Source organism: Cheilinus undulatus, linkage group 19, assembly GCF_018320785.1.
Source record: "Cheilinus undulatus linkage group 19, ASM1832078v1, whole genome shotgun sequence".
NCBI lineage: Eukaryota > Metazoa > Chordata > Actinopteri > Labriformes > Labridae > Cheilinus > Cheilinus undulatus.
This window is the reverse complement of record NC_054883.1, coordinates 4,765,622-4,791,312: the sequence shown is the minus strand read 5'-3', so window position 1 is coordinate 4,791,312 and position 25,691 is coordinate 4,765,622. Positions and strand designations below refer to the sequence as shown.

The 25,691-nt window shown below is 40.8% G+C and overlaps 1 protein-coding gene across 4 annotated transcripts in view; it reads right to left on the bottom strand.

Annotated features, from left to right (window-relative positions):
* Positions 1-25,691, bottom strand: part of ncoa2 (nuclear receptor coactivator 2) — a 112,817-nt gene that overhangs the window by 58,726 nt on the left and 28,400 nt on the right. For 2 of the 4 annotated variants that reach the window (XM_041813884.1, XM_041813887.1), the window contains exons 2-4: positions 23,056-23,141; positions 5,759-5,866; positions 2,110-2,282 (exon numbers count right to left, since the gene is read on the bottom strand). In XM_041813884.1, coding sequence (XP_041669818.1) covers positions 2,110-2,282; positions 5,759-5,847 — 262 coding nt within the window. In that variant the 5' untranslated portion in view covers positions 5,848-5,866; positions 23,056-23,141. The remainder of the gene's footprint in view (positions 1-2,109; positions 2,283-5,758; positions 5,867-23,055; positions 23,142-25,691) is intronic. The other 2 variants (XM_041813885.1, XM_041813886.1) reach the window with 2 other exon arrangements.

Here is a 25,691-nt window from a genome sequence, read left to right as displayed (position 1 = left end):
GTGGTTTTTAGTGACGTACTGGACGTGGCGCCCACACAGCTAAACAGTTAAAACCCACTTTTTTTTCTTTTTAATTTAATTGGTGATGAAGTGAACATACATACATGACAGAATAACAAAAAAAAAAAATCAAACAAACAAACAAACAGAAAAAAGAGATTAAGTACATAAAAACAAAAACAGACATTATTATTATGGCATTGGTGTTGGATAATTTGTGGTGTGGTAAAGAGTCCTGGATTATACAGTACATATTATTCCAATCTTGTATTTTAATAATATAAAAATAATATAAATATGAAGAAATTATAGTTGTCCTAACATGAAGGGGGGGTGCTTAATAGGCTGCTAATTAAATAATAATAAAAACTGAATGTTAAATTAAATTGAATTTAACTAAATGATGAATTAAATAATCATAATATCCAACTTTTTTCACCACCTTTTACTTCACTAAAATCTACCGAAACCTGAAATTTGAGGGTCAAGGCAGGCTCAACCAATCAGAGATGTCGCTGTGTCACAATTGCCTGAGACTGTGAATAACCATGTCTTTCTTCTTAAAGATTTATTTCTGAGCTTTTTAGTGCTTTTATTTGACAGAGGAGGACGGAGTTATGGATAGAGTTGGAAATGGGACGAGAGTGGAGAGAGACATGCGGCCAAGGGCCACAGGCCGGATTTGAACCCCGCCGCCCACGTGTCCCACATGGGTCAAGCCTTAGACAGCTAGGCCATCTGTGTGCCCAATAACTGTGTTTTTTTTTTAAATTGAAATAATATTTGACCCTGTGTCTTGTACATGACCACATATCATCATCACACTCAGATAGCTCATGGTAAGTCTGCCTTTATGGTTATGACAGTAATCTGAAAAGCCGCATAGGATGAATGATGTTGTGGCTGATAAGGGACAGTAGGGGGGAGTAGCTGTATCTTATCCCCACCTCCTTGACATTCCTTTAAAATTCCAGGATAGATGTACCTCAGCTGAAACTCTGTGGTTAAGTTACTCTGTAATTGCCCTACTACAAAGCCTTGACATGACAGATGAGGCACGATGCAAACAACCAGTGTATGAGGTAGAATGATGCAACCTGAACTTTGACCTTAAATAAATGAGCTGTCAGCGCATCTTTGGATCAACAACCAGAGCAACTAGAAAAACCAAAAGCAGCCGAAATCTTCTCAGACGAGGTGCAATAGCTTTCTAAGTCAGTTAAAAAAAGGTGTGGGCTACTGAGGTCTGAAGAACAAAGCAGGAGAGCGAGCACTGTTCAGCCCTTCCCTCTGTGGTTGCTGTACAAACACAATTACGCCTTTGGAGGCAGGCTGGGGACGTCACTGTAGCTCAGTGTAAAGAAACGAGAGCAAGGAGGAGGAGGAGAGGAGGGAGAGAGAGAGGGGGAGGAAGACAGTAAAAGGGAGCCAGAGTTTTTGTGTGATTTTTGCATCACATTGTTCAGTATTACATAACTCGCAGCTCAGTGAGTCATCCTGTGACATCATCAGCCGGTCTGATTCATGTACACCTCGAGTGGCTTTGTCGACGAGTCACTCAGCTGCTGTTTTTGTGGTCCAAGCTAATTCACAATTCAGCTTTTTACAACTTTTTCAGCTATTTTTAGACCTTTAAGAATGAAAAATCAACTTGTACTGGTTAAGTAGCTGAAACATGAAAAAAAGTAGAAAAAACAGGCCTTAACAGAGAAGTTGGCAAGTACAAGTGAGCACACTGATCCATTCGCCTGATGTTCTGGCTCAGGATGGAAGTGGTGAAGATTGGCAGCCAACGGGAAACTGCTCTGGTTCCTCCACAATATATGATGAAGTGATGAGGGGGACATTAAATCAATGAAGCTGCCCTTTAATACCAACATCAATTACTGCATATGGAGCTGATCCCACACCATAATATTTATACAATCATGTCTGAAGCTTCCGCCAACAGAGTGCCACCTGTGGCACTTGAGGTTATTTTGGGGTTTTAAAACCACAACGACATCCTTGAAGTACTCATGATAGTGTTGCACCTGATTCACAGAATTATTTGCACTTTTTTCCATTTGGGTCTTGGTAGGAAAATATATCTTTAAAAAACTAATTTACCTTGCTCCTTTATTTGTCTGATTTGTTTCACAGTTTCCTTCAGGATTGCACATTTGTCAGGCTTGACGTTGAAGTTGTCGATGTCATTGAAGTTGGCAAAGATCAGCTCGGCGAGCTCTTCGATGTATTTGTTCTCGTGCTCGCGGTTGCGCTTCTCGTTGCTCCGCTTTGGACTACAGAGAGAAAGAGAGAAAGAGAGAGAGGTGAGGACGTGCGATGAAGAAGACGTTAACAGCAGGGCGTAAAAAAGGATGGCATGAGGAAAGTCAGAGGGATGACTCTGGGGTCAATTATTCTCTATAAGGCTTGTTGAAACGTATCTCTAGGCCTCTTTGTTGTGCCAACATGGAGCACCACATCAATAAAGAAAAGCCTCCCTCTTAAGTGCTTAGCTTCTGATGAATTATGTAGATTTATTGTACAGACTTCAGGGTTAGCTGTGTCATACAGCTACTCTTCATGCTGTCTGTTTAAAAACAGATGCAAATTAAGGCTAACGTCTTACTCTACCATAAATGATTGATTTTTCTTTTCCCATATAGCCACTCAGTCATAAAAAGTGGAAATCACCTCTTTGGTTTTCATGTTTGTCATATGAAAACTATTTTAGACAGTAAGACTAAAACCTAGCTTCATCTGCCTTTTTGTGAGAGCTAAATCAACACTGTCACTGCTGACAGACGGCTATTATTTCACCATTAAAATATATAATCTTCTAACACAATAGCTTTAACAGCAGGGTGCTTTAATGAGAAAATCCTTCAGTAAGAAAAAACACCTTCAGCTGAGGTAGGTCAGCTGGTTCTGCTTAAAATGGCACCAACTTATTCTAACAAAGTGCTGATACTTACAGCTGATATATCATTTGTAGATATTTCAAAGAGGCTTTAGTATCGGCTAACACAATAATCAACTTTCAAGCTTTTATCTGTCGAGTCTGACAACAATATACAGTACTGTGCAAAAGTTTTAGGCATGTTTGGGCTAAAAAAATGAGGCTGAAACAAGGTTTGGAAAATAAGCTGCCGGAGGGCACCACTGGGAGGGAAAGGAGGGCTGACGCAATCCCTGTCATGTCCTGGATGTCATTGGTTTAGACCAGGGGCATGGGAAAACAATCTATTGAACCCCAATATTGTGATTTGATACGATTATTTCTGAAGTTCCTCATGTTAAATATTTCAAACAAACACAAGCATTAAATCAGATATCAAAACCAACACAACATTAGATTAAAGAAGGGCTGAACAATTTTGAAAAAAATAACTTGTTGTGATGATTTTGACTGGTATTGCAAATTGGATATGAATTCTTTTATTGAAGAGAGTGATCATTTTTATATCATTCTCATATTAAATAAGAAAAACGCATAAAAATGAAGAAAATAGGATTTTTTGTAGACTATTCTAAAAAACAACGGCCCTTAAATGATTGCATGATATGTAATGCAAAACAACTCTGCTGCAAAAAAAAGTTATAATCTGGTGTTTTCACACAAATTTCAGGTTAAAGAAATATTGCACCTTCTGCAATTTGTAAATTGCAGCATCCATATTGTGACTTAAACTAAACTGTTATTTATCGCCCAGCCCGACTCCCTATCCTCTACATAGTGATGAGCATACAGTGGACTGTGTAGGGGACTCAACTGCAAAACACGAAAATGATTTCAGACACTACTCTGGCTGTGGGCAGTGACGTCATCACCATCTCACAATTAAAACGTTTAACAACAACGGCATGTAGATTTCCATGACAACAGCTGAGGATCGAAAATAACAGTAGAATTTCACTGAAAACTGAGACTAAACGCAACATATTTTTACAAAAAACAAAAGTACTAATAGATTAAAAAGTTTTGATGCTAATACTATAATTTATTATCACTTATTTTTTTATAAAGATGATGGTCTCATGTCTTGTAATCATCATGGGGGGTAAAGTTACTCAGTTTTAAATCTTTGACACTTTCTTACAGATTAAATACTTTATTTAAAACTAACCAAACAAAAAGCCTAAAACTGTTTTTATATGTGTTCCTGAGCTCTTTGTGTTTGCCTGTTGTATTTAAGAGCAGCAACTGCGACACATGATGGTAAATATTGCTGGGCTAGTGAGCATCGGCTGTTCACTACTTTTCACAATGCATTTTGGGTTACAATTTGTGCACTAAGTAAATAATTATGCTCACTCAGAATTTGAACACCACTACAAAATGGCATATTGACTACACCGCGTTCCAAGTTATTATGCAAATGATATTATTCTGTGATTTTCCTAAATAATGGAAACAAATGAGTCGGTATAATTTTCAGGCCATCAACCGTCAGAGCATGATCCAAGCTTTATTGAACAAACCTCCCAATGATAACTATTTTTTTTTGTTTCAAAAATAGAAAACTCAAAACGCAATGTTCCACATTATTATGCACAGCAGAGATTCAAAACATTTTATAGGTCGTAAAGGACTCAAACTGGTAATGTGTTGAATTTGCAGCATTAGGAGGTCATATTTACTGAAATCAAAGCTATTTCAGTCAAAAACCTCTTAAGGCCAAGTTCCATGTTCACATATGAGCCCTTCTTTGATATCACCTTCACTATTCTTGCATCCATTGAACTTGTGAGTTTTTGGAGAGATTCTGCATGAATTTCTTTGCAGGATGTCAGAATATCAGCTGCTGTTTTGATGTGAACTGCCTCCCACCCTCATAGATCTTTAGCTTGAGGATGCTCCAAAGGTTCTCAGTAGGGTTGAAGTCAGGGGAGGATGGGGGCCACACCATGAGTTTCTCTCCTTTTATGCCCATAGCAGCCCATGACATAGAGGGATTCTTTGCAGCATGAGATGGTGCATTGTCATGCATGAAGATCATTTAGCTACGGAAGACATGGTTCTTCTTTTTGTACCATGGAAGAAAATGGTCAGTCAGAAGCTCTATTTACTTTGCCAAGGTCATTTTCACACCTTCAGGGACCCTAAAGAGGCCTTCCAGCTCTCTCCCCATGATTCTGGCCCAAAACATGACTCCTGCCCCTCCTTGCTGACATCACAACCTTGTTGGGACATGGTGGCCATCCACCAACCATCCACTACTCCTCTATCTGGACCATCCAGGGTTGCAAAGCACTCATCAGTAAACAAGACTGTTTGAAAATGAGTCTTCTTGTGTTTCTGGGCCCACTTCAACCGTTTCTGCTTGTGAGCATTGTGGCCAGTAAGAACAGCCTTGGCTACTGTCCAGGTGGGCAGCAGGGCTGCAACGTGCCCCTGGTTGTGCTGTTGATAGTTACGATAGTTACGAAAAAGACATTCTTTTTCTCGTGTCGCCTTTACTAACAGTTAGCCTGGTGGTTTAAAATGTAGAGACAGTTGTAGTAGCTGATTGTTGGTGGTGCATGCATGTGAGTTTCTGTTCTGGGTAAGGCTGGACTGAGTTCTGCCACTTTTGCTGTCAGTGTAACTCATTTTCCCATTTACAGTTAAAGAAACTGGGGGTAAATACCACCTGTACAACATTAAAAAAAGATCAATACATTTTTAAAAACCTCTCTTTTTGTATCAATATGACTGCAACCCCTGCACTTTTCTTCTAACTCTAAACATAATTGCATTGAAAATCTGCCTTTAGTCCTGAGGTTATCTTACCTGGGTCCAAGAAGTTCGGTTGAACATTCTTTGCGTTTTCGTGAATCTGCCCTCGCAGGGTCAGATGAGTTTTCACCGACTCCACTCATCCTCAATGCATATCAGCGTCTGGAAAATTAACAGAGAAAAACTGGTTTTAATGACATGTAAAACCATAAATGCTTGCTACTGATAGATCGGCTCTGAACACAAACAACAGAATGATATAATATACGGCATGTCTGCTGTTTGTGCTTCCATATTACTGAAGCACTGATAATCTGTAGGTGTTCAGGCATGCCAGCATGGGCATCTGCATACAACGCACACATCCACACACATAATCGAACGCTGGGGGCACAGGTTGATCCACTCCAGGAGAAATGAGTGAAAATGGAGCGGAGAAGGAGATTCAATCATTTCTCTCTGATGGTGCGGCTCTCCCCAGAGAGGCTGAAATGAGAACACGGCGCTTTGCCCACAGCACCAGACTGCACGCTCAACCATGTACCAAGGAAAAGACATTCGTTACACGGTACTGAGCGAAGCCAGCTCACAGAGAGAGCCGAGAGGGTTTATGATCCCAACATGTGTCCGTGTTTACTGAGCACCACAGAGAGTGGTGTACCTGGAATGGGTTGTGTCACTCAAAAAATCACATGGAGGATAGTCACTCATCTCTTTTTTTAAATCAAGCAAAAGTTATTCAGATTTTTTAATCAATGCACTACATATAAATATTCCAATTTGAAAACCAAATGTTTCTCTCAAAAGATTCCCAAAGATTTTACTTATTAAACCATGAGTTAACTGTGGTTAAACACAGTTCTCGAAAAGCTGAGATCAATTTTACTGGACACACCCAGGCCTGATTACCGCCAGATTTGTTGAATCAAGAAATCCCTTAAATAGAAGCTGTCAGACAAAGTGAAGTAGGCTACAAGATCTCAGGAAGAAACGCATCATGCCACAATCCAAAGAAATTCAAGAACAAATGAGAAGGTGATTCAAATCTGCCAGTGTGGAAAAGGTTACAAAGCCATTTCCAAGGCTTTGGGACTCTAGCGAACCACAGTCAGAGCCATTATCCACAAATGGGGAAAACTGGGAACAATGGTGAATCTTCCCAGGAGTGGTCAGCCAACCAAAATGACTCCAAGAGCGCAACGACGACTCATCCAGGAGGTCCCAAAAGAACCCAGAACCACATCCAAAGACCTGCAGGCTTCACTGGCCTCAGTTAAGGTCAGAGTTCATGATTCAAGCATAAGAAAGATACTGGGCAAAAATGGCATCATGGGAGAGTTCCAAGGACAAAACCACTGCTGACAAAAAAGAACACAAAGGCTCGTCTCACATTTGCCAAGAAACAACTTGATAATCCCCAAGGCTTTTGGAGAAATATTCTGTGGACTGACGAGACAAAAGTTGAACTTTCTGGAAGGTGTGTGGCCCGTTACATCTGGAGTAAAAATAACACAGCATTTGATAAAAAGAACATCATGCCAACAGTCCAACATGGTGGTGGCAGTGTGATGGTCTGGGGCTGCTTTGCTGCTTCAGGACCTGGACCACTTGCTGTGATTGATGGAACAATGAATCCTGCTGTCTACCAGAAAATCCTGAAGGCCAACGTCTGGCCATCAGTTTGTGCCCTCAAGATCAAGCGTTCTTGGGTTTTGCAGCAGGACAACAACCTCAAATATACCAGCAAGTCCACCTCTGAATGGCTCAAAAAGAAAACAATATTAAGGTTATGAAGTGGCCCAGTAGAAGTCCAGACTTAAATCCAGTTGAGATGCTGTGGTGTGACCTTAAATGGGCAGTTCATGCTGGAAAAAGAAGAGTGGGCCAAAATTCCTCCACAGCAATGTGAGAGACTCATCACCAGTTATCACAAACGCTTGATTTCAGTTATTGCTGCCAAGGGTGGCACGACCAGTTATTAGGTTCAGGGGGCAATTACTTTTTCACACAGGGCCAGATAGGTTTGGATTTTTTTTAACACTTAATAAATAAAATCATCATTTAGAAACTGCATTTTGTATTTACTTGGGTTTTCTTTGTGGGATATTAAAATTGGTTTGATGAACCGAAACATTTAAGTGTGATAAATATGCAAAAAAATCAGGCATCAGAAAAAGGGCAAATACTTTTTCATGGCAGCCATAACTGTGTAAAATCTTTGTACCATGAGATTTACATTATGGGCCATGTATAGGGTATCACATTAGGCAGTGCATTGTTTAATTGTCTTGTAGTTGATCAATTATCTCAGAATTGCTGTACTATGATATTGCAATAATTGAATTTCTTATGGTGCACCATGTTATTGTAATAGTCTTGCAATTTATCATAATCATTATTGCTTCCTGGGTGTCTTAGGTGTCCTATCATATTGTATCCCATCGTAACATATCCTGCCGTTACCTGAGACTGTTCTTTCTTATCCCATGTGGCAACCTGGCTGCGGGCACCCTGCACACTTCTATTTTGGGTTTCCAGGCCACTAGGTCACAAATCTGTTGTGTATTTGACTCAATCAACACAGAGTCCTTCCAATAAGTCATGAGCTCTCCATAAACTTTGTCCCCCTGCAGATGTTGAGCTCCCACTCTGACATATCTTACATTCCTCTCCTCATTTTACCTTAGAAGTAAGCACAGCTTTAACTTCATGCTGCTAAAACTATCAATTATTGATCAAAGTGATGTCTTATTAATTAGCATCATCATCTGCACCAAAATTTGATGGTGGCTAATGGACTTGGATTTCAATTTCTGCTGCATAGAAAATGTGACACTTACAAAAGGGAAAAAGAGGGAGATTCAAAATATGCACGACAATAATTTCACCTTTTTACAAAGAAAAAATGAAAAATAAGAGAGGAAAAGATATGTTTTTACTCGCAAGATGAACAAGATCGGGGCCTGATTTGTTGTGAGACAGCCTCGGCCAACCTCGCCATGGAAACGGCTGTGACACACAGCGCTCAGCCGTTACATAAGGCTGGGAGCAGAGTACAGCACAGCACAATCTAAAACAGAGAGCATAGCTTAGTAGAGGCAGGCTAAACTAAAAAAAGGGAGCTGGTGACCATGCAAACTTGAGTCTGGCTCCCTCCTGGCCTGAAGTGACCTACTTTGAGCTAATGGTAGGGTCTGCGCTTAAATGGAAGCAGTGGTGATTGGCTGGAGAGACAGAGGAGACTCTAAAGGGTGAAATCTGTTTCTACCGCTCTGTTGACAAGTAATTTGAGTATTATTGGCCTTTACAGTGTACAGACAGGAAATTAACACAAATGTCACTCGTGTGTCCTTGCATTAGGCTCATCTGAATGCGATCGGGGTTGTCTTAAAGCCGTGACACTGTGCTGTCCACCTAAATGATAAGAGCCTTCATAGCAGAGGTTATGTGCTTTTATTAATGACAACAGAAACAGGCCATTAAATTCTCAAAGCTAAGTGCCACTCTCTGCTCTGATTGGCTCTGCCTGCAGAAGTTACCATGGGGATTCCAGACCTGATTGGATTCCGCTTGTCCCGCCGAGCCGGATGTGATTGGTTGCTTTTGTCTCCTTGACACGGCAGTAATGATGGGTCAGTGTAACATTTGAGACAAATAAGAGAGACTGGAAGCAGCGGGCACGTCTCAATGACACCGGCGCTGACAGCAGGACGGCTCGGCCAGCACAAGGGTTTTGTTGCTGGGGGGTCCGACGTTCGGGCAGACTAGAGTGGGATTTGTAATCCTAGAGAATGCTCTGGATCTGTGTGAAGCTATAAACAGCTGGGCACTGGTGTTAGCACTTACTGTAAAGAGCCGTGTCACTGACTTAATTATCAACATTGGCCACTAGGGGGGAGTTTCTCATCTGTGCCAAAACTCTTGAAGACCAAAATAAATCAGAGTATGAAGGCATGCTGCTTCTGTTTTTGTGATCAGGGTTTTAAAGCTCCTGAGCAGAGTTTTTTACTGGTTATGAAACAGACTGAAATTAATACTGTGGCTTTTTTAAGAACCACTAAAGCAAACAAGATCAGCAACATAATCATTTTCTATTTCTATACAGTTATTTTTAACGTCTGAAGCTGCTGTCACAGGGCAGGTGTCGGAAAAAGTGAAAAACATGCTGCAGGATCTCCATTTTTTCTCCAATGCTGACCTTACACCAGAGGACTTTGTTAAAACTCCTAAAAGACTCAAAAAAGACTGACATCTGAGACCCTCTCACATCAAGGTTTTAGTCTCAGACTAAGATTTTGCAAAGACTGTGGGTCACTAACAAGACTAGAATACGATTCCTTTTAAGATTATTTCCCATCATGCATCTGTTGGAAATTCACAACAACAATTTTTTAACAGAGAACAAGATGTAGAAGGAGATGGAGATCACAGTTGAGTTAATATCTCTAATAATCTGATGTTTTTGAATCATTTACATCCAGTAGAAACAAAAGGAAAGTTAAACACTGAAGCAACTTTGCATGTTACTGCAACAACCGAGGAACTATCCCAGAAACACTTCAGAATAAAAGTACCCTATGAAGATGCAAGTCGTCTCACCACAGAAACAAACTGATCAGGCTTTTACTTAGAAAATCCCAGTGGTGATTTGCCTGAAATGAACTGGCAGACAAGGAACACAAACACACAGGAGCAGAGATCTGACTGCAGCTCTGAGCAGAAAAGTTTTTTAATCTCTTGGGTTCGGAGTGGAAATTCAGCAGCTCTAGATAAATCTACGCTCATGCTCATGTTTTGAAATCAAGTGAATTAATGTGCTTATTCACAACAGCGGCTCCCATTAGTCGTGGATGACGGTTGTGTCTAGGGCTGAATGATTCACAAAATAATCTAATTACGATTTAATATGCAATTATTATTAGGTTCCTCATTTTATGAAGATCTGAAAAAAATATATCTAATTGCAATTGATTTTGCTCTTATTGGAAATTTGATCTCAATTGCTTAATTGAAGGGTATTATCATTTTTGTCATTCTCGTTTTGATCAAGAAAAACATGCATAAAAACCAAAAAGGCAGATTTTTGTACACCATTTTAAAAAAACTGAAACTTGAATGTTTGCATAATGTGCACAGAAGTTCTGCTCCTGAAAAAATGAATGCATTAAACTAGTTTTCGGACACATTTCAAGTTAAAGAAATATTTCACTGTCTGCGATTTGTAAATTGCTCTTGGCCATATTGTGATTTAATCTAATTTGCCATTAATTGCCCCAGCCCTAGTTGCAGTCCCATAGTTGTATTGCATGAGTCATGGCAACCATATTTATTTCTGTATTCATAATCTTTCTTCTTTAAGTAATAAAAGAGTCATCAAAGCAGCAACGCACTGATAATTACACTGCTGATAACTGCTGTTGTTGATGATGACATATTTACATTTATGGCTCTGAATAAAGGTGTATAGCTATAATAATGCCAGTAAATCTGCAGTCAGTACAAGGCATCTATAAAAATCATTCCCTCACAAATCTGTCATTTAACAACTGGCATAGAAAAACAGAGCGGCCAACTTCCTCTCATTAAAGTAAGTTATTAAAGCGGTAAACCAATGGTGACCACAAGCCTTCACTGATACAACTAACAGGCTTAAGAGTTTACTGCTGCGTGCTCTTCACAGCAACTTAACTGTCATTAAAATGAACCTGTTTTTCCAAACAAACAGGGTTAAGAGTCCTTAACCGTGGTTCAAATGTTTGTTTCGCTAAAAAGAGGAACATTTGTAGTCCAGAAACTTCCAGTGAGGTACAAATGAAACAGTTTTAACAAGATATATGTTCAGGGCATTTAAAGGCATAGATTTGTGTATTATTTCAACTAGATTCTGGCTCAACATTAGCTTCAGCTAGCATGTAAACATAGAAATCTTACATTTTGAACTGACGACTGAGCATAGATCCATTCATGTCCAGCACACAGCCATGCATTGATTCACCTGAGCTGTGTGCAGACGCTGCATAGGGTAAATGGAGTCTGGGCGTTTGACCTCATTATGTATAGCCCTGATTGACAGATTCTGTGAGGCTTCAACTACATTTGCAGTTCATCAAGCTGTCAGCTCATTTAATGCATTAGTCGTGCAAGTTGAGACATATGGACCATCAGTCACTGCGAGCTACCTTATGTCAGTCATATGTGTTGTGTCAAAGTCATGAACAGGGCACTTACTGTACATTTGGATGGAGATATTATAGACTAAAGTAGGTCTGCACAGTCTGAGAAAAATATATGACACTGTTTGATAACGATAACTCCGAGTTCTTTAGCTGTTCCCTTTGTTTTACATGCCTGTCTTTGCAGAATGTCCACCCTGACGTGTTTGTGGCCAAGGCGTTGCTGACGATAATTTTTTAGAGATTTTATTCTCCATTTTTGCTGCCATGGAGTACATCTGGCTTCATCACTATTCGTCATCATGCTCTAAAAACGGTAGTCCGTGCAGGCAGTGCTTTCCAGCAGTGAAGAAGAACTGATTTCCTGTTTATAGCGCTAACATTTAGCATGGCTAAACGAAGCAAAATATAAAGCTAAACCAAACGGTATCAGATCGGTGCATAAACTCGAGTACTCACCGATACCAAAATACACATGATACATGTTCTTACCAAGGTGTTTGGTATCGGCCGATACCAAGTACTGATCCGATACCAGTGTGAACTTTTGGACTAGCTAATTATTATAGACCTTTATTTTACTCAGCAAATAGAATCATAATGTACAGCATCTCTGTGACCCTAAAGTTTTTTTTTTCTGCTGCTTGTTGAGTTTTACTGCTAAATATTGAAATAATAATACAGGGGGCTGCATCACAGGCTCTCTCTCTCTCTCTCCATTATGCAGGCAGCATGACGGGATTATGGAACAGCCTGCTATTGGCTGACAGACCTTCACAAAGGGTAAACAATATGGCGGTTAGCATTCGAGTTAGCATTTGAGCTAGTGGTTATAAATGATCGTAATACGATTAAACTGGATAAAAAAAAAGACATTCAATATCAGGTTTACTGGTGTGGATTCAATCATTAAAGTCCCCAAAATCACACAAGTTGCAGGCTTGCTGAAAATGCTGCCACAAGAGATTTAAAGGCGCCAGTTGCATCAATGGGAAGGAATAACAGCTAGCTTCAAGAGGAAAAACAAGTAGGAGGCAACGATTTGTGGTTCAAACGTTATTGAACTTTTGATCGACTGTGTCACTTCTTGTCTTGTACGACAGCGCCGGTCTGGAAGGCATTTTAGAGAGAGTCAAAGTAGAGAAAAACTGTCACACAGCCACTGTTCTTCGCTGCTGCAGTGGGTCTTTTGGTTCTTCTTTGCTGCTCTAAAAACGGTAGCCCATGCAAGAATTGATTTCTAGTTAATAGCGCTAACATTTAGCATGGCTAAACTAAACAGTATCGGATCAGTTTCTTATCAAATTTGGTTTCCCTCTGTTTTTGTGTTTTGTTAATACACTACAAGCTCAATCAAATATCTAAATAACAATGAGGAAAAACTGTAACAAGCACTAGGCAGACTTTCACTTCTACATGAGTCAGAGGAACACTAGAGACAAGAACCAAGACTTTGTGTTTCTTTTTTTCTTCCTGTTGAATCAGAGCTGTACCAAACCCTGACCCCAAAACCGAGGTATGAACCCAAAGGTGATGTCTGTGAACTTTTACACCCCTACTACAGGGGTTTGTGGTAACATCCCTAGTTTCTGTACTCTGTTATTTTTCAGCCAGACATTTATTAGGACTTTAAAAATCTTGTGATTTTTTTGTTTCTTCACAACTTCTACTGCTGTTGCTTGGATGAAAAAGTCTTAAGGAAAAGTGTTTCTGTACCTTCTACTCCACACTTGGCACAGTCATGGTGTGATTCATTGCCAAACATACCGATTCTACAGTTCAACAGAGTTTTAAGTGTTTTGGACTAATAACGAGTCAAACATAAGCCAGCTCACAAATGTAAAAACAGACTTTACGGTGTCCATCTGTTTAAAGGGGCGCTACATTTTACACTTGCAGTGCTATCTATAGTTTTGGCTACCTGCTGTTGCTGTTAAAGTGCTGGCAGGCTGACGATCACTGGGAAAGTCCAAACTGCAGATCTGACTGGAAATGAAGCAGGGGTCATGAGGTTTACTGGAGCAAGTCTTTTTGATACTTTGATGTTGTGATGAGCTTAGGTTTCCTCTTACATAAGTGTAGTAAACACGATGAACCGCACTCTCCTCCTCACACAAATACACTCTTATAAGACAGCAAACATAACTGTACATGTGTGTACAGACAGGCTGGCCCTGCTAGCATAAAGTCAACTTTTCATTACAGGTTTTCATCTTCTATCTGTGTGACTGACTCAGAAGGCTAAAATAAGCAGCAACTGCTGCCACCACCTCAACAACACTACATTAATGATTCTCAGTGATTTACCCTGTTTGACTGATCTGCAACTTAAGTGTCCACCACAGTGGCTCCAGAGTATGCAAAGAAACATGCAAAAGTTCTCCAGACTGAAGCAACACCCACCGATTAGGACCCAGGCTGAAGTTTGTAAAATCAATTGACTTTGAAAGCCCTCTGTGCACTTGAGGGAGAAATCATAGGTGTGTGTCATTGCTTATGTCTTGGGTGTCACAGGAGCAGACTCTCCAGGTCTGAGCTGGAGCCGAACAGTCTGGAGGGGGGAGGAATGCCGAGACAACAAGGGGTCTGCTGCTGCTGCTCAGAGAAAAGAGACCACAACGCTCGCTGTTGTCAAACTCAGCTGGTACAGGCTGTGTGTGACATGCCGGGTCAGACCGTAACAAACATCTAAGGAGTCAGTAAACTGAACATGTAACGCTGTCAGAATGACATGAGGAAAACATAACAGCACACAATTTTACTGTTCAATTCTTTACTTGAATATATGATCAGAATTAGGGATACACGATAATTATCCGTCACGATAAACTGTCGGCTGATAATGCATATATTTTGCATATTTTTATTATCCCGAACATAAAATATTAACCGATAAAGTCCACTGATAATAAAGGCATTTGCTCTCTTTCTCACAATACTACACATTCCGAAACAGTAGGTGGCGCTGCAGTACATGACCCGCTGTTAAGCACCAGAGAAGAAGAGGAAGCAGCCCCAGTGCTGAGAGGCTAATAACACAGTGATACTGGTGGACTTATTCAGTTTTTACGTGGAGGATAACATGATTGTGTTTGTCAAATTTGCCCCGCAAAGATCCCGAAGAGTGGAAAAAAGTCTTTGAGTTTTAACAGAATGGATCTTACAAGTCATCAACCTAACAATGTTAAAACGAAGCAGTAGTAGCCGCTAGCCACTAGCCCTAGCCGCAGGCATTAGGACCAAGCCAAAGGCTAATACCAGGCAGAGTGCTGAGTCAGCAGGTATTGGAAACTGTAGAAAGTTTGCTGGAGCAAAAAGGCAAAGCCAATAATGACAAAATCTGACTGACAGTCTCCTGATCCACTGCTACTGTCATAGATGTATCCCTGCCTGCTGATGTGGTTTCATCCAGTTTGATCTATGTTAGGGACAGAAGTTTAGCCACAGACCACGGTGGACTTTACATTTTTAACCTATTTCTGACATGACTTATGTCTGTACTTATTTTTAATCTTTATGTAAAACATCAGTTCTCCTTATTTCTGACTAATGCAGCAAAAAAAAAAAAGAGAGGCCAGATGGATGTGTTTCACACACACATGTTTCACACATCCATCTGGAAAACCTTCAATACACAGCGTTTATTTATTTATCTATTTTATTATTTGATTAGGACAGTGCACATCAATCAACATTTTCGCAATACACGTCAATGTAAATATGCCAGAATTAGCACAACAGCTAAATTTCATCCGTTGTTCTAAGGTAGGTGATGTAAGGTTTGGGAAAGTGCAGAGGCTTTGAAAAACCCTCGGAGTGTGACTGGATGAAAATTCTGTCTGTCACATCTCTATGGGTCAATCAGAGCAACAAAACACGCAACATCGTAGCTGCGACCGAGGTGCGCGTGCGCAACTACTGCGGAATAACGCGAACCATGGCGACTGTAGACATGTCAGTACACGACTTTTGGTATTTTTGAAAAGAACACAACTCAGTGCTGTTCTTTTTTCTTCTTTAAACGAAGAAATGTCATCAAGTTCTGATAAAACTGGCGCTTTAGCAGCATCCACACTAATCTCTTCTGCCATAATTGCACCGGCCTCTTGTTGCTGCCTGCTTACGTCACGACTCCGCTGCTCCTGAAAGTACTGCCCCTTGATGCTGATGGGTCCTTTCACTTTCTAACCGGGCCCGAACGGTTCAGACAGGAGCTTTTGCAAGATGGATTCGCCAGTGAGAAACATGGAAACGGGCGTATCCATCTGCTTTTCAAGGTTAGCAAAAAGAAAAAAACAGGCCCCCAAACATCTCCATTTGTTAAGCATGACAGCCTATTATCATTTGGTTTTATGTCTGATTTGAATGTTGGTGGTCAGTCATCCTCCTCCTTCATTCAAAGCAGCTACACTACATCTCTGTATTACACCACATTAGTTAAAAACATTAATCCATTGCTGAAACTAGCAGGTTGTAATTTCTTATGTATGAGACAGAAAAACTGTTAATGTTGTGGACTACAATATGACCAAACATGTCCGTCCACAACATTTTTTCCATGAGGAAGACGGAACAATAACAAGCTAAAAATAGACGCTTGGTAATAAAAGCTTCAGTAAGTTTAGTTTTTACTAAACGAGACTAAAATGTTAGTGCTGGACTCTAGGACGTTAAAAATCGATGACATTTTCTAACTGTGAGTATACACACAGAGATCATGTGAGAGAACACACAGGGTCTGTAATAGTAGTCTTTGTGTACACACTCACTGCTTACTTTATTAAGTACACCTGTACAGTTTTACACAATCAGGTATGACAGCTTTGTCAAAGAGCTTAAAATACTTGGTTCATGCTAAACATTTAAGAGGTGTTTTGAAATTTAACATGTCAATATGAAGCTGTTGTTTGAGCAGCTGTTGTTGTTCTGGATTGCATTAAACTCAAATGTGTTTCCAATATTCCTCCTGTGTTATGTTTGTAGTTTCACTTGGCAAGACTTTATAAACACATGTCGATATAAAACAGGCCATTTCCCTGCCATTACAAAGCACAAGCTCAATAATTAAGACCTCTTTTATCAACTCACATGATCTTAGATCTAATGAATGCTGTATTAGATGGCCTTAGATTTAATATGAAAAAGTTCTTCTAAGTTGCATTCACCCACCTTCTAAAAAACACTCTTACCTGCTATTACTACATGTTTTCTGTAACAAAATTCAGCTGGCATAACCGCACAAAGTGAGCCAGGATGCATGCACGTCACTGTGTGTGTGTGTGTGTGAGTGTGTGGGTGTGTATGTGTGTGTGGGGGGGGGGCTTTGAAAACTCTGAATCACTCATTCCAGTCATAGCATAATAGAGGGGGGAAAACGGATGCAGGGGAAAAATCCAGTGTCTGATTGCCTGGGGGGAGAGGGCATGTGCCAGTGTGCTGTTCCTGTAATCATGTGTGTTAGCAGGGCTTTGATTATAAAGACACACCCAGCACCTTGTGGAGCTCAGAGAGTGCTAGGCATGACTGTGCATTAAGCTGCATCAAAAAGCTAGCAGAAGTGTTTGAAGTCTCCTGCACTGTAATAATGAAGGCCCTTCCAGAAAGTGCAAACCACCGTGGGCACTGAACAATGTCTTGCTGGTGTGTAATCTGTCCTCACATGGCTTCTTGGCACAACAGGACCCCCGAGAGAGAATCAGAAACAAGAGTGCACTAATAAAAAGCTGCTTCTGGAGGGCTGCAACACAGCCCATTTGCCCTCCTCAAAAATTAAAAAAAAAAAACTGAGGAGGAAATCATGACAGGGGAGGGGCCCAGAGGACTGGCGTCTTCTCATTTTACATCTCAATATTTGCAAGGGTGAGAAGAAGTGCCGGGAGAGCCAAAACACACAGAAACATGATTGAACTATGTCAGAAGGTATTAAAGACAAACACGTTTTTTAAAACAATATCACTTTCAACAGAATGCAACTTGGGTGGGGGTCTGCAGTGCACGCTGGAGCTGCTGACAGCTGGTGTTACCTTGAACCAGATGTTCTGATATTGGGTTTGGGTCATGGGAGGGGAAAAGAGAGACGGAGGAAGGGATGTGACGATGGATTGAAGGAGATTAAGAGCTATGTGAACTGGAAACGTTGAATCTTGGGGTGAACTTAAGAAGATTTGACCAATGGGTTCATCATTCTGAACATGGAGAGGAATCAGATCGATGACAAGCAGCGAGACCGAGGGGGAAACGAGGGATCAGAGTGTAGGGGCAGTAAACAAAGAATGGGAAACAAAGGGAGCAGAAATAGGTCATGGGTCTTTTTCACAGAGATGTGCATGACATTGTGTGCAGCAGACCTTAAGTGTAACGCTTTAGAGACTCCAGGCTCTGTTATATTTCCATATATATCACTGCTAAAGCACAGAATTGTGGCATATAGGCGCCTATAGTAAGTTCTCTCCTCGAGCTCAAACTCTATAATTTGCCTGCCTGAAGTTATACGGTTACTCTGTAAACAAAGCAAATCCACCTTAATAAAACAAGCGCCAACTTCCACAGCTGAGTAATAAAACAAACATGGAAGTGACAGAAAACTGCACTTACTTCAGCGGCCTTCTGGGGTTCAAAAGTGAGTCAGTCCCAATTAGGCCCCAAATTAAAATGCCAAACTTGACAGGAGACTTAAACGTTTTCCAGCCAGGTACAAAGACACTGTTTTGGTCCCTCCAGTCAAGTTTCACTTTTCTTTTATGTAGTCAGGGTGAGCTGCACGTGAGAAAACAGTCAAAGGTATCACTTTGGCTTCACCTGAATTTTCCTGCCACATCCTGGACTCCTCAAGTGACCTGAATAGGGATGGGTACCGAATTCTGGACTTCTATAGGTACCAACCGAATTCCGTCAGTACGTTGGAGTATCGCTTTCGGTACCTTAACACATCTTTGTGACTGGAAGAGTAGTCAATTTTCAATGCTGGATGCGAACGCAGCATTGCATGCACAAGAGTGATGACGTCTGCAGCAGCCCGCTGAATCTACATGGCAAACATGGCTGACAGGAAAATATACAATGTAGATTACACTGAAATATCTGTGATGTAAAGTGCAAGGCTGACCATGGCAATACTTCTAAATCTGAGGAAGCAGTGTGATGACTGATGATTCAGCTCTGCTCCTGCTGCTTCCTGCTATTGATGCTGAGAAATACATACTTAAAATTCAGAAACTTTGAGGCTATTTTATAAATGAAATAACATTTATTGTTGCATACTGTATATTCACACACAAAAGTACCGCTGGGTACCGTTGTGCATTGGTTAAAATCTGAAAGGTACCCATCCCTATTCCTGAATGAATTTGGGTAAGCTGATATGAGAACGCAGCAGGAAATAATCATAAAAATTACCTGCAAGAGCACAAGAAGGGGTGATAACGCTTACCCTGAAACTGGTGCACGACTGGTACGATCTTTGTGCGTGTAAAGAACCGCTTCATTTTGTTTCCTGTTGGACGGCTTGCTGTTCTCGCCTATTCTCTAATGAAAGATGAACTACAGGAATGAAGGCATTTAAGTATAATACAGTGGACTCTGTTACCTTGTCTGCCACTTTTGCCCCTTATATTCACACCATATGTCCATGCCTTTAACAGACTGTATATTAAGGTCACAGGGACAAGGTGCTGCTGATTACACTGATTTTTTTCTTTTCTTTTTATGCTTTTTTTTTATATAGAGAGGAGAACAGTTGGTAGAGTTGGAAACAGTGATGAAAGACTGGGAGAGAGATATGCTGGAAAGGAGCTGCTGGTGCGAGATCTAACCATCAGGTCATCTGTGCCCCATGCTGTATTCAGATCTTCCTTGCACATTTGAGCGTCTGCCTCAAGTGTCATGCTGGTGTATCTGTGACAGCAGCAGCATCACCTGTAGGCCAAACATGTTCAACTAGGAACAGAGACTCTGTATGCACAGTGCTCAGTTAGTAGATGGGGACATCAGACAGAATTTTGTTGTAACTTTTGCCATTAAAACGAGAAAACTCAGTTTTGGTTTTCCCTCCAACAATGCAGGGATGAAAGCATAAAATGCCAAGGGTCACAGGACCAACATTGCAGCCCCTGTTGGGCATGTACACATTACCATTGGGTTCTCAAGCTTCACATATCTGCCTTCAAAAAGCCAGTCGACAAAATATTAAGTGACGTCACTAGGGCTACGTCCATTATTAGCACAGTTACTGACAGAGAACACAGAGGAGTATGCACCTTCACAGCTTCCTAGTCCCTCTTAAGAGCTCACAAGAATCAGTGCAAAGCAACTGCTCTGAAAAGCAACCCCCTCCACATTTGCTGAAAGCTGATCAGGCTCATGAATCTTTAACACTGGCAGTCACTTCAGGATGTCGCAGGATGGGGAATGGGAGGCTTTTCTGAATAATAAGCACATAACGCTGGGCTCTGGCTGTCAGAGGGAAAACACAGAGAGGAGAGAGACAGAGAGACAAAGAGTCAAGGGATAACAAAATTGATCAACTGGTATAAATAAGCACCTCAGCAACAATCATGTCAACTTTTCATTGACGGCTGACAGCAGCGCCTGAGGGGAGATTCAGATGTCACTGTGGAAATCAGATTATTGTATCCAGTTAACTATTGGGATACTCCGAACTGATCTATGTTTGATATCTATACGTGTAAAGGTGAGAAGTAATTTGAACATCTGTATTGTGCTCGTACAATGCAGGTCTGAGTAGATATATTAATAAACACTTCAGAAAGCTACATGTCAACTTTTAGCTAAATGTGTAATGCATTACATAATGAAACAGAGTACAGGATTAGGACTCTGCAGCCACCCTCTACTCTGGGACTAAAAGGGAAAATATATATTTAAAAACAAAAACAACATATTGTGACTATAGACTGAGCTCTATGGTGCCTGGAGGTCTTCCAACTTCAGCCTCTGTGTTATTAATTGAGACTTGGGTCAAACATTTAAAGCAAAATAGATTTTTCTGAAACGTGGCTTTTGTCATCACAGTTGGCTCTAATTATTCTGATTGGGGGTTAATTTTTAAGCTCTGTAGTTGAACATGCTACACAAGCGCAGGCAGATATGAATGCATATGCACAAACAGGATCCTTTGAACAAAAACTAAAGAAGGGATGGAGAAGGAGAAGCTAGATTTAAGTGAAATGGTTTGGTGCCTTATTCAAATTACATTTGCAAAACTCAGGGAGTGAACTTGCAAATTTTTAACTATTAGAAAAATTTCCAGAGTAGAACTCGCAACCTTCCAGTTTCCAGCCGAGGTCCTTACAGGCTAAGCAACTACCTTATCCAGATGTGACAGAATTTTTCCTGCTCTATCTCTCTCCCACCTCGTCCCTTGAATGACAGGAAACACTTCCTTGAGGCCGAACTCCTGGAGTTTTACAGAAATTTTCAGCGGTCCATGTGTGAACACAGCTGACTCCAAAAGAGGGATGGAAGGCTTGGTACATTTTAACGTTAGTCCAGCAGTGACTTTCAACAGAGACACTTTCTAGCCAAAAACATCTGAGCTCTGACCTTTGAAGAAACAAAACAACACCCATGGAATGAAGGTTTCATGAGACAAGCTATTCTTTAACCTACTATATCTGGATAAACTCAGTGCAAACATTGTTTTCATACAACACATTATATTGCCAAAAGTATTCGCTCACCTGCCTTGACTCACATCTGAATTTATGTGACATCCAATTCTCAATCCATAGGGTTTAATATGATGTCCGTCCACCCTTTACAGATATAACAGCTTCAACTCTTCTGGGAAGGCTTTCCACAAGGTTTAGGAGTGTGTTCATGGGAATTTCTGACCATTCTTCCAGAAGCACATTTGTGAGGTCACACACTGATGTTGGACAAGAAAGCCTTGCTCTAAGCTCCGCTCTAATTCATCCCACAGGTGTTCTATCAGGTTGAGGTCAGGACTCTGTGCAGGCCAGTCAAGTTGATCCACACCAAACTCTCTCATCCATGTCTTTATGGACCTTGCTTTGTGCACTGGTGCACAGTCATGTTGGAACAGGAAGGGGCCATCCCCAAACTGTTCCCACAAAGTTGGGAGCATGGAATTGTCCAAAATCTCTTGGTATGCTGAAGCATTCAGAGTTCCTTTGACTGGAACTAAGGGGCCAAGCCCAGCTCCTGAAAACAAGCCCACACCATAATCCCCCCTCCACCAAACTTTACACTTGGCACAATGCAGTCAGACGAGTACCATTCTCCTGGCAACCGCCAAACCCAGACTCGTCCATCAGATTGCCAGATGTAGAAGCGCGATTCGTCACTTCAGAGAACACGTCTCCACTGCTCTAGAGTCCAGTGATGGCGTGCTTTGCACCACTGCATCCAATGCTTTGCACTTAGAGATGTGTGGCTTGGATGCAGCTGCTCGGCCATGGAAACCCATTCCATGAAGCTCTCTACCACTGTTCTTGAGCTAATCTGAAGGCCACATGAAGTTTGGAGGTCTGTAGCCATTGACTCTGAAAGTTGGCGACCTCAGCCTACTATGCGCCTTACCATCCGCTGACCCCGCTCCGTCATTTTACGTGGCCTACCACTTGGTGGCTGAGTTGCTGTTGTTCCCAATGGCTTCCACTTTGTTATAATACCACTGACAGTTGACTGTGGAATATTTAGGAGCCAGGAAATTTCATCACTGGACTTGTTGCACAGGTGGCATCCTATCACAGCACCACGCTGGAATTCACTGAGCTCCTGAGAGTGACCCATTCTTTCACAAATGTTTGTAAAAACAGCCTGTATGTCTAGGTGCTTGATTTTATACACCTGTGGCCATGGAAGTGATTGGAACACCTGATTTCAATTATTTATACTGGTGAGTGAATACTTTTGGCAATATAGTGTATCTGGTTCAAATAATGCTGGCTGGAAATCAAGGACTGAAAAAACGTCTTAATCAAAGTGCTGTCCAAAATTTAAGACCTCACAAGTAAAAATCAGACTTTTTATGGCCTTATATTTGTGTCCTATTCAAGACTTTTTCAGACTTCTCAATTATCTGCAAGAAACCTGTGTAAAAGGGATTATTTTAAGTTTGAACTTGATTCCCTATTTTCCATATTCCACATTACAGTTGTTTAAGCAAAGTGACTTATCTGTGTCTTAGCCTCTCACCTTGATTTCAGTCCAGAGAGTCCCTCAGGCCATTGCTGCAAGACGGTAACGTTAGGAAACCTTTAATCATCATCCACGCCTCCCTGCTGGAAGAAAACAGCAGAATGTGGATGTACAGTACACATTGTGAATCAGCACTCTTATTACAACAGGCACAACAGTGCATAATGAAGAGATGTTTTAGGGTCTCGCCATGATGTACTCTGCAATGTTTTGCATGGAGAATACATTTTTTATAGTCTGTTCAATCGAGTGAAGACATTCAAACTGTTACAGCTACCATTTTTCTCAGACAGACCCCTGACTGAGGAAAGAGAGAGGATAAAACCTTGAGGGATGGAGGAAAGTTTGCTCAGGTGTTATAGCTAAAGAGCAAAAATGGATGTAGCCTCAAGCTGCTTGCTTTTCATCTAAAGATTTTCTTAAAGTTCATGCAGTAAAAAGTCCACATGATATTCATACAACTGCATTGAAACTAAAGTTGTTTAGACTTTTTCCCACAAGCTCCAGCCACAATCATTCAGTTAACTGCTAATGTGCCCCAAACTCATTACAACACATCTAATCTATTGCTAACTGTTTTCAGAAAGTTAGCAATGAGCTGAAAGTTTTGTGTCCACAGGGTCTTTCTATCTCCTGTGGGACCTGGAAGCCTATTACAGCATAGAACACAGTGTGCCTTTTTAATTAGACAGGAGAAAAGTTTCAATTTTAAACCATATTCCCTTTTGGATAATTAGAAAATGCAACTTGTACGTGAAAAAAGGGGACTCTGCTGGGCTATTTGGCTACACTGAAAAAAGAAAGGCTCTTGTACTACATGTAGGCTGCTGAAGGGTGCAGCCAGGCGGCCCCCTCTTGGCCCGGGTGATTTCTCCTCAAATACCTGCCAAGTGAGCCAGCTGAGGAATGCACTCACGTGATGTCATGTGCTGACATAACCGGAGAGTAAACCGATTCCCCTTTTGAACCCTGCACAAGTCCATAGCGAGAAGCCTTTTGGAAAGGTGATATTTAGAAGTGTGAAGTGCAGCAGCCACACTGAAACAGCTGAAATCTCTGATCGTGGTGATGAATGCTCTATTTCTGAAACTTTAAAAGACTAAAAAATTAAGCAACAACAACCAAAGCATCACTTAATCTGACCCTTGTAATCAAATTTCAAAACTCTGGATTTCTCAACTCCACCTTCCTCTTTTCCTTTTCCCTTTCCTGCGTGGCTCCTAGTTCTCATCCTCTGGAGGAATTTCCTCTGAGCGCTAATGCTGTCACATGCTCATTCTCAGCGCGGCCCTTGATCTGCAAACTGAGTGACAGAATTAGGCGGAGTGTGAAAACACTCTTATTGGATGGTTTCAGCAGCAATCATTTCTAAAATCACTTTCACTGGATCAACAACACTGACATAACCAGATGAGTCGTTTCTTTGTTTGAAAATAGGGGCGGAAGAATGTCAAAACATCAACACACTGTATCATTGCCCTGAATTGTGTAATATATTACCAGATCAGTGCTGCTGAGTACACTTCATTTACTTTAAGAAAAAATTATTCTCTTAACATATTCTGGTGTCATTCTAACAGTGAGGCTGTTTAGACCTGAATCAGGATGATATGCAAAAAAGTGACTTGGCTAGAGAAAAAGCTGGCAGCAGGATGAAAGAAGGGGACAGCTAATGATGGAGCACCTCAGACAGATGCTAAAGCGTAATAAAGAGTCAAACTGGAACTGAAATATTAAAGTGAATAAATACATCATTACTCGATCAGTGTTACACAACTCTGCTCAGCCAAACAGTCAAATTGTTGAAAAATACATTTGCAAGAGTTGCAATCTAAGTGGTGAAAAGTGGCAATTAAAGTAAGTTAAAGGTGGCAAAAATGGTCAAAAAGCAGCAAACACTGTGAGGAAAGTGGCAAAAATGGGTGGGAAGCAGTGTTAATTTTGGCAGCTAGTTCTAATATTAGCCTTAGTTTGAGTCATTAAATGAAATGCATGTAAGTTTTAGTCACATTTTAGTAATTTTATCCTTTAAGTTTTAGTCTAGTTTTAGTCCATAAAAAGTCCTCACATTTCAGTCTTTACTTTTAGTCCAAACATTTATTTTCTTGCTTAAATCTGGTACTACATCATGGTAGTGTGTTCTCGGCACCATGTCTAACCTGGGGTCCCTGCTTTCTACAGCTGAGAGGCAGAATAGCTACAGATGCACTGTTTTTTTGACAGATTTACCCACAGTGGAGAAATATCACAGATTTTGAATGTCTGACGAAAACTACAATACATTTTAGTCTAGTTTTAGCCATCTTGATGAAAGCTAAACTCACTTTTTGTCAGTTTTAGTGATCACAGATCTATTTTTGTTAGTCTTAGTCTAGTTTTTGTCATGGAAAAAAAGGCTGTCAACATTTTTGGTCAGAGTTCTAGTCGACGAAATCAACAGTGGTGGGAAGTGACCAAGTAATGAGTTAAAAGTGGCAAAATTGTTGCAAAAAATGAGTGAAAAGTGAGTAAAATGGGCAAAAATCAGAAAAGGTGGGAAAAATGGGCAAGAGGCAGCTTAAATAGGTGAAAAGTGGCAAAAAAGGCAAAAAAAATTGTAAAAAGCAGGATAGAAGTGTACTAAAGAAGTGGAC